Genomic DNA, 9936 nt, shown 5'->3' on the forward strand with positions numbered 1-9936 from the left:
TTATTCCATCAACATGCTACAAAGAAGATGATGTTGCTTTGCTTCACCCCCCCAACACAGAAGTCTGAACTTTGACTCGTTAATGATCACCTCTTTGAGAGAACCTATTTATTTTAGCCTTAACACCCCCCCCGACACACACTCCTCTGTGCTTTTCTTTGCTCTATTCCTTTCTCCTTAAGATCACAGGAAAGTTGCTGCAGCTGGTATATGACAACAGAGACACCTTCGCAAAATCTAGTTTCCTGTCTCTGTTAGGCTATATATAAGTAACTCAGGCAATTTCTACAACCTTCTGTAAAACCTCTTATTAACCTGTCAGGGAGGATTATTGTATTGAAAAGAAACAAATCTGTGCTCAAGACATCAAGTTCATTGGTTGAAAACCAATGCTAAATGTTCAGCGAGGTTTAGACAAACACAAGCCATTAACTACAATTAGTTCATTTATTGAAAACCACTGTATCATAATTCGTGATGCGGACTGTCATTTATAGAGTGCAAGAAGCCATCAGAAATGCAACATCGAGCAGTCAGTGGCTGAGAGAAGACCCCTCCCAATCCCCCGCCAGCACTTCCCGCTTCCTAGGATGGCCATAAGGCTGCATGGAAAGGCTAATACAGTATAAAAGGCTTGATATGTAATCTAATAGCAGTTTTCAGTAGAACAGTGTTAAATACGCTCAGCTACTCTGAGTCCAAACAAGCAGTTTATTTCAGTGCTATCAAAAATCACCAGAGGTTGCTTAAATGTAACCAAGCTTTAAGAAATTAGTTTGATAAAACTATTTTTTGTTTTCATAGTGTATTTTGTTATAAGTATTTCTGTCCTACACAAAGACTGAAAGATATGCAATCTTGGCTGCAATCAAAAACCTTATCTAGTGAAAGTGATAAGGTATTCTGGGTAAGCTTGGATGTCATTAAATATGATGAACATGGATGGCTGGTTCACATTATCAGTTGAACTATCAAACAGATCTATAGAGTTACTAGCATTTTTTGGTGCTGGAGTAATTGATCCTTTTATCCCTCGAGAATATTCTCCAACAAGGACTCGAGCCAAGTACATGTACTTCTTCCCAGACGCATCTGGTTTAGAGTAGGTGTCGCTGGCAGAATAGCTGGCGTTAACAGCAAAGTACGTGCCATTTCCAAAGTTTGCAGCTGTAGTCAGAAAAACAAACGTTTGTGAGCGTTTCATTAGCAGCAATCACTTATCTTCAGAGCCTGCGAATCTCTTGAGAATTTTGCTTTTTATTTGCAACAGGGAGATAAAACAAAATAAATAATTTTGCCTACAGGGCAGGACTATATAGATGGCACAGGAAATCAGTCCTAGCCCTATTCAGAAAACAAGAGTTGTTTTGAAATTACCGTGCATTCCAGCATAGCTCCGGTTAAATCCATTGTTGTTAATTAAGGTTAACGACTCTTTACTTGTCCCATGAAACAGAAGCCTCTCATTATTTCTATTGCCATTTTTGTTATCCATGTCACGCTTTTTTATTTGGTAGGCCTTCCAAAAAAATGGGTTCTGTACCCTTTCAATCTGCAAAGTTTGAAAGTAAGACAGAAAGAAAGAAAGAAAGAAAGAAGGTTGCTGTCATGAAAAACATTAGCATATCAACCACTCAATTTCCTTCCAAGATTCTCCTCCTAGCTCCAATGCAGGTATACCAGATTATGAAAAAAGTTAGTCAAATCACTCCAAACTTTGGTATGACGGACAGCAGAACCCAGCCCAAGACATGACAGAAACACTCCACGGGAAACAATATAGGACAGTTTCGCAGATTTCTGGGGCAGAGATGACATGCCTACCTGCGAAGCACACATGGCTTAAACAAGCAAATGCTGTGCTCTACTATAGCAAAAATGATTTAAAGATAGAGCACTCTTCCTTGGTGCTTAAGAAGCAACTGCTTAAGAGTTGTTCCAAATACCTCAAACTGCGACATTAAACTGATGCTGATTAAAGTTAGTGACAGCCATAAAGACTTGTGCAACTTCAGAAATCCCAGGGGAATTTATTTTTCCATTGTTACTAGTATTCTTCATCACTTCCTTCCAAAGTATTTATGGTCGGAAACAACGACATGATTTTACCTTTTCAATTTTTAATGACTGACAGGTCTTCTGAAACCTTTCCTGCACATCTCTATATTCTTTTGTTTCTGGTTTTAGTTCCACTATTTTGAGTCGCTGGTTTTGCATATCATCCCACGTTGCAGGGAGCACTGTTGACTCTTGATCTGCAGAAGAAACATAATCAATCATATTTGCCCAAATCCTCTGCTTAAAATGAAATATGCCCTGCTACAAACCCTTGTAAAAGCCCATACATCTAGCTTATCACTAGCACCTACTGGTCTTTGTCAGCCAAGAGTATTCCACGGGTCTTTTACCAGAGGATTAGGGCATTGTAGTTTCTAGTTTGCCACTGCACTGGCAATTGATGATGTGCTTGAATGATTAGTTCCTAGACAAATCTGTTCTTCACAGCTGAAGTGGGATCCTTTGCAACATCTTTTACCAGTAGCCTTCCCTGCAAATTAAGTTTCAAGGACATGGTGCAAACGCAGATTTACTGAGTAGTTAATTCTCATCAACTAGGAGACTAGGAGCAAAGCATCTGAACAAGGAAGGTTTTAAATTTAAAAGTTCAAGAATACACTCTCCATCTGAAAAGCAGAAGTCTTCCCTTTCTTCCCTTCTCTCCTTTCATGCAAGGCCTAGTATCTAGCTGTATTGTTAAACAGTGACACTGACTGATGCATATGCTACAGACATCCAGCAGTATAGGTTCCCTTAATTAGAAGTGACATTTTTTGGCAAGAGAACAAAAAATAAAAATCTGAAAAATACGTGCATTACTAAGGCACTGGGAGCTGCACATCTACTTAAACCTGTCCACTTTCTCTTTTAAATGTTAAGGGGACAAAAAAGTTGTTCCTGTTAAGCTATAAAATGTGCCCCTGTAAAACTGAGTCACAGCAGGACAAAGAAAAATAATACACTACGAAAAGTCCTGTATGGATGAGTAAGAAAAAGGTAGCCCCTTACATTGTAAAGAACCAGAAGTAAACAGAAGAGGGTACATCTCAAGAACAGAAATGAGCAGAGATCTAGAATGACAACTGCTACAAACATCTAATTATTGCTAGTAAACATGTTAAGAACCTTAGAACACATTACCTACATTTCAAAGAAGTTTTAAATGACTGCAGGATTCTTTTATTTTCATTTCCCAATTCATCTGCTTTCTATATTCTCCAGAAATGGACCTGCACGAAGCTCCTAACAATATTTTGCATATTCTTACCATTTCTTACTCTTATTAGGCTGGATAAAACCTGATTTTAACATGGGAACATCAATCTGTCAAGATGCTTTTACTTACCTTCAGATTTATCAACACGTATAATGGGTGTACGTTTTCCATGGTCATCCACAGCATATTTAGCTTCTATATTCACTGTGTATTTTTTCTCATCAATGGTGACTGAAATATCTTTCTGCTTTCCCAGGAAAGCATTTTCCAAGTACATATTTGTGAGACTGTCAAAGGGCACATAGGAATCCTTTTCAAAATATTTCCATTCAATTAAGTTTTGTAAAAGTTCTGCCTTGATCTCTTCCTGTTTAGCAGCTTTTACTCTGTGGATCATTTCTTGAATAGCTGAATAAGCAATCCAGACATCTTTCGCAACACCTGAAATTCTTATACAGGTACTATCCAAATGAAGAACAATTTTTAATTTATTTTGTAGGTCACACAGTTCTTCACTCTCTGCTTCACCGAAATGACAGATAGACTCATCTATGATTTCTGTTTGAAACTGTTCCTTTAAAATTGCACTTTTCAACCAGTTTTCAGCTGCTTCCACTTTCTTTTTGTTTTCACCACAAATCTGCACAACAGCCAGGTCGACTTTCTTTTCCAAAACTGCTTTGGTTTTTCCCTTTGGGGAACGTTTCTCAGAGCTCCAGAATGCTACATTGAAATACACAAATGTTGTAATTAATATTAATTGTTACCACCTGGTGCTAAACAGATTGATCTATAACCTGTATTTAAGTGACATCTACTTACACGTTAACTTGGAAAACCATGATTTGGCTCCTGTTTTAGCAGGACTTTCTCTTTTCTGCATGCTTGTAAGGAACACACTCAGCAGATGTGGCTGAAAGATGACAACTTTAACAGTTTTCACAGATGGAGCAGAGTTACTTCTTGCAAAGTCAATTACTGCATCTACCATGTCATCAGCTACTACAGCTGGATCACGGCCGGCCTCACCTGAAACAAGTTATAAACATTTTACCTTTAAAAAGCATTAATAACCGTTACAAATGGTTAAAACATCTTTAAAAGATCAAACATACACACAATCACTTGAATCACAAACAATTCAGAAATAACTTCAGGTTGGCAATTTAGCAAAGGTTTTTATTTATCGGGAAAAGGAGGTTCGAAACTACCTTTCCAGCAAGGGAAAAATGGAAGTTTACTTTTGTTGACATGGGGACTGATCAGGTTATGATGTAGATGATACGGCTTTGTTACCTAATAGGCCACAGGCCTGATGATCAGTGGCCCAGTAGCCAACTCTTTGCTCAAAAAACAAGTCTAGTTTTATTCACACAAGAGGTCCCGGCATGCATGGGGCCCAGTTCTGGATTCTCTGACTCTAGGGATTTCTACTGATCTAACTGAAAATAAAAAGAGAAGAAAAAGGGACAATCTAGCCTTTTTGACAGGTTCACATTCCATCCATATCAACCCTACTTGTGCGGCTGCTAGCCAGAGTTGCATCATCTACCGACTTCAGCAATGGAGAAGTAGCTCCCTGGATGTTCTCTGATTAGCTGTCCACACATATCAGGCTGCTATGACAAGTATTTATGGCTCTCCAGGAAGTATAGACATACCTATCAATACCTGTTAGCAAGGAAGTGTCAGCTTCAGAGCACTCATATTCTTTACATACTAGTTCACTGCAAGGAGTGAAGCTTTCTAGGTCTTCATAAGCTTCTAATAACAGTTTAAAAGTCTGCAGCTTCTGAATATAATTTTCACCAAAGAATAATCCCTCCAGATAAATCAAGCCCATCGCTTGAACCCTGAGTTCAGTGGAATCACAGGCACTGAAGCCATTTCAAAATGGAGACAGACCTGTTCCAATTGCTGGGAAGGTGACAGAGGTATACTGCTGCAATTCACACTCCCGAAGCACTTCAGAGACTAGCACCTTGATATCATCTTGGGCAATAAAATGAATTATTTTTTTGCATGGCAGGCTTCCTGCTTGGGTGGTGATATAGCGCTTGTTAGGTTGTGACGCTGAAACATAAGTAGGAGAACATAATCAATCAACAATTATCCACAATATAGATGTGTACTAATTCTTATTAGAAGATAAGAAATTATGACAAGTATGCCCCAGGATAAGCTTCAAGTCTCCTCCCACAAACCTCCTCGCTCCATTTTCACTTTCAAGGCACAAAGGTTCATTTTATGTTTGTAAAATATTTGCCTTGTTTGGCAAATTAATTTTGTGGTCCTTTATTTGTCAAGTTTGCTCTGCAGACTTGAAGAATCGTGCGTTCTACCCTCAGGCTGCCGAACCTGAATTACCGTCTTGGCTTGCACAGCAGAGGTTTACCCCTTATCTCCTCCACATAATTCTTTTCCTTTGGTTGGTCTTCCAAGCTGACCTCCACACCAGGCTCTTTCCTACTTCCCTCATTTTGTGGGGCTTTAAACCACATACCTGTCCATTCTTACTCCTCATTGATTATACTGCTATTCAGTAGCTGAATGTGGTCTACAAATAAATGCCTCTTCTGAGGCAGGAACCCAACTTCACTAGTTTTCCCTCTTGGTCACACAGAGGATGTGGTAGTGGGTGGCTAGTTAAGCCAACAGCAAACATTTTCTCACTTAGGAATGACAAAAGGAGTTGCAGGTAGGCAGTTGCTTCTGGCGAGGTATGGCTTCTCTATTAACATTTCTGCTAACACCACCCCTTGCTCATGGCTCTGTTTGATGTAGACTCCATTTGTTTTTGTTGTGGAAAGGTTTATTGGAATAACAGGATGAAATAATGAATACATTTAGTTCTTTACACATGCTTAGAAGCCCTCCCTTCTTGAAGATTTTTCTTTTCCTTCCCTTATTAGATGCTTTACAAATACCACATTAACTGATTGAAAACTGATCAGTGCATAATATAGATGGATGTACAGTAGGCACTGAGAAAGTATTCCATCAGATTCCCTGCCATGTGTGAACATCTTCAGAAAGGCGGTCAGAAATGTTGTACCATACCTAGTTGAGCACATTCATCTTCAACTGCTTTTCCAGCGCCGTTAAGAATTGCTCTAGAGACACCTTAAATGAGAAGAGGCATATAAATCCACTGTTACTACTGTTAATAATGCCATTTAAGTCCCATCTGAGGCAGAACCGTGTACCACATAATATTTAAAATATCTCAATCCTGATAACAGTAAAGGTGATAACTGAAAAGCACTGTTGCCTAAATTTTAGGCTTATGCTTTTCAATTCAAAGTGATGTCTAAAGTACCTAACAGGTTTCACTGAGGTCAAAACCTCACTGAGGTTTGTGTCCTCCTTTAGTCCGAGAGATGTTCTACAAAGATTCTATAAAAAAAAAATTAAATTATTAGTTTCCCTTTCTGCAAGAGTCTTAAACATGCCATCCTGTAACATAGATTAACAAGAAAGTTTCAGACACTTCCCAATGAACCTTTGTACTCTAAGAAGCAAAACAGAAACCACACTGTGAAACAAAAATGGTCAAAACATTGAAAAAAAATACTTCCTACTCTCCTTATCCAGCCCTTCCAACCACATGTACTGGTTTTATGCATAACAACAGCTAAAATACCTCTTTTAAGGCTGAAGGTTTGGTTTGTTATATTTACAATGACATCTTTGTCTTCCTTGGTAATATCACCTTCTGCCACCTGGAACACGATGGAGCCAATTGTCATTTCATGTACCTTCTGTGCTGGGGTTGAAGAGGTACCAGAGAAAGCTGCAGGAAAGAAATAAAGACCCTGAGCAGAAAGGAGCAACGAGGAAAGAGGTAAGGGACTCGTTCATGATTACAACACCTACAGTTTTGCTTCAGACTCAGCCTGTGAAGAGGACTGCCTATCACATTAACGGAAAATCATTCCTTCTCAGAGGAGTCTCTGATCAACCTTCACCTATTCCCATCATTGCTGTTCATGCTGAGACAGCAGAAAAAACTTGTTTTGCTGCATACTTGGTATACAGACACTACTTTATGACATTTTACTATATAAGCCTTTGCGAAAGCGAAACTCCAAGGTAAGAGAGCAGCAAACTGTCCAAGTCTCAATCCCTTGCTCCTCTGTCTCACAGAGTTTTCAGGCAGGTTCTCTACTGCATGACATGAACTTTTTACCTATGCGTTATTTGTGAAAACTTGATTAAGTTTTCAACATCAACTCATTTTCTATACTCTGCAATTCCATTAGGCTGGATAACACCAAAGATATTTCAGTTTGGTTTTGCTATTCATCTGAACATGTAGAAGATTTAAGAGTAGTCCAAAGAGGCCACTTTAAGACATATAACCAGGAACTCACCTGCCTTCCCAGGACATAGACCTGTACATGATCTAATCAAGTACTGCAGCAATAAAAGAACAAGCCCTACCTATGCCCTTGGAACATGATAGCTTCTGCTATCCTGATTTGTAGGGGCACTACCCAGATAATGAATCAGAGGTACATTTTCTTCCTTAGTACCTTTAACACCGTTTCAAGCATTACAGACGCTCAGCCTGCAAATACTGTACACTGCCTTTACAGCAGCCACTTCAACTGTTACTTGGACTTTGGGAATGACATGCTCACCAAACAGATATCTAAACACCCATAATGAATACATTCCCTGGAATATTTAAAAGAATAAAAAAATCCACTAGGCATACAACTTCTGTGAAACAAGCTTACCTGTGCATTGGCTAGCCTTATTTGGAGAAGTCTTTTGCACTTCAACATCTACAGTATTTCCACACCTGTTCTCAAGTTCATCTGAAAATTCCTAGAGAATGAAATTACAATCAACGCCTGTAGAAGTCCTTAGATTATGCAACAGAAATAAAGGCTTGAAAAGTAAAGTTAAAAGAACATTTAGAAAGAGCTTAACACAAATTACTTCATACCATCTGCCATAATGCCGATGGCAAGTCTTGACACACTGTTGTTCTCAGAGAGCAAGGTTATTCAGGGGGAGCAACAGACAAAATTGGCAAATAACTAAGTCAAAGCCCTAGTTACCATTCCAGAGGGATACATTAACAGATGGCATCCTTACACTGAGGGGCTAGTTTACACTCAACTCAAGTCTTGCAGCTAATACCACCCTTTGTTATGTACAATAGCTCAGCAGCCTTCAAGTTTGGCCTTTCAAAATGTATTAGCTACTGCACAAAACAGCAGAAGTCAACAGATGCAGAAACACTTCTTTGGACACTAATTCACAATGTGACTACTCTCTTTTGAGAGGTTCATCTGTGAAATAAGTAACTTGAGCGTGGATATAGAAAATTTGTGCTAATGCGATACTGAAGAAAGGGGAATGCGGAGTATTGATACATTTCTACTGGAGAAGTTTACCAGCACAGCAATCCTAGTGTAATTATTCCTCCTAAAAAAATGCTAGCAATCCATTGAAAGCACTCCTTTTTCCAAGAGTGAAGGCATCTATGCAGGAGTTGCAGAAAATTTATCTGTAGGCAAGTCCTACGTACTGAAGAATTAGGTGAGTTCATGAGATAAAGAGTAATTACACTTTTGTCTACATTATTGCCAGGGAACAAAAAAGGACAGTAAGAGAACAGGGCTGCACAGGACAGGCAGGTGACCATGAGGTGTAGAACCTAAAAGAGAACTTTAGTACAGACAAGAGAGACTGTCAGCAAACTTTTTCTTTAGTGTAAGAATAAGCATCCTGTGGGTTCTTTAGAGATCATCAGACGGCCAAGTATCATGAGATAGACTGAAATACACCAGCATGTAATAAGAGACAGAAAAAGGTGTCAACTCACCTGAATATTAGCTGTGTCTTTTGGATGCAACAGAAAGTGAACTTCCTTAAGAGAACTCACTCCATTTTTACTACGGAATTCAAACACTTTGTCAAACAGTAATTTAGCAACAACAGACCTTGGGAATCCTAAATTCCCTGTCCCAATCGCTGGGAAAGTAATTGACTTTAAACATAGTTCCTCAGCAATCTCCAGGCATTTTGTGATGATGTTGCCCAAGACCTGTAAAGTGCAATTACTTTTTTCAATAACTGAAAGTAATTTTTTTTTCCAGTACGTGCAATGTAGCACTTTCCCTTTTAGCTATCTCTTGGTATTAAAATACAATAATTGCATACATCACAAGGAATGTATTAGTTAACAGGGGATCAGCCACACAGTTAAAAAAGAACAAGCCAAACTCTCTCATTTCCCATGACACTGTCCCCCCTTTCAAAGGAAAAGTGGCATTAAACCCACTATAAAGCCCAGTCAAATTAAGAGTTCAGGCAAATAAAACCCCTTATACCTTTGGAGATGTTTCTTTCTGGGACCATGCAGGTACAACAGCATGAAGCACAACCCTGCAACCTAGGTTGTAACCTTTTGTTTTCAACACAGATCCTTCCTCAGGTGTTTTTCCTAGGCTTTCTTCTTTTAAGCCTGTCTGAAGCATTGGCCCTGCCTTGCTTAGCAAAGCTTTAGAGAGCGGCCCTTTATCAAGCTGGAGATCTCTGGCAACACTGATGACAACAATGTCTGTCTGAAAAACACGGAAGCAAAAACTCTAGCTTTTAAGTATCAGATTTAAATGTTGCACCAATTAATCAGATACAGCCTTCCT

The 9936-nt window shown here is 39.0% G+C and overlaps 1 protein-coding gene across 1 annotated transcript in view; it reads right to left on the reverse strand.

Annotated features, from left to right (window-relative positions):
- Positions 1-877: 877 nt before the first annotated feature.
- The window catches only part of LOC104160282 (poly [ADP-ribose] polymerase 14-like), a 17087-nt gene continuing 8028 nt past the window's right edge, over positions 878-9936 (reverse strand). Inside the window, exons 5-15 of the mRNA XM_009698374.1 lie at positions 9622-9855; positions 9114-9335; positions 8017-8107; positions 6918-7067; positions 6335-6397; positions 5180-5347; positions 4097-4303; positions 3404-3997; positions 2110-2255; positions 1378-1552; positions 878-1167 (exon numbers count right to left, since the gene is read on the reverse strand). Coding sequence (XP_009696676.1) covers positions 878-1167; positions 1378-1552; positions 2110-2255; positions 3404-3997; positions 4097-4303; positions 5180-5347; positions 6335-6397; positions 6918-7067; positions 8017-8107; positions 9114-9335; positions 9622-9855 — 2340 coding nt within the window. The remainder of the gene's footprint in view (positions 1168-1377; positions 1553-2109; positions 2256-3403; positions 3998-4096; positions 4304-5179; positions 5348-6334; positions 6398-6917; positions 7068-8016; positions 8108-9113; positions 9336-9621; positions 9856-9936) is intronic.

Source organism: Cariama cristata, unplaced genomic scaffold (genome assembly GCF_000690535.1).
Source record: "Cariama cristata isolate BGI_N322 unplaced genomic scaffold, ASM69053v1 scaffold31804, whole genome shotgun sequence".
Lineage (NCBI taxonomy): Eukaryota > Metazoa > Chordata > Aves > Cariamiformes > Cariamidae > Cariama > Cariama cristata.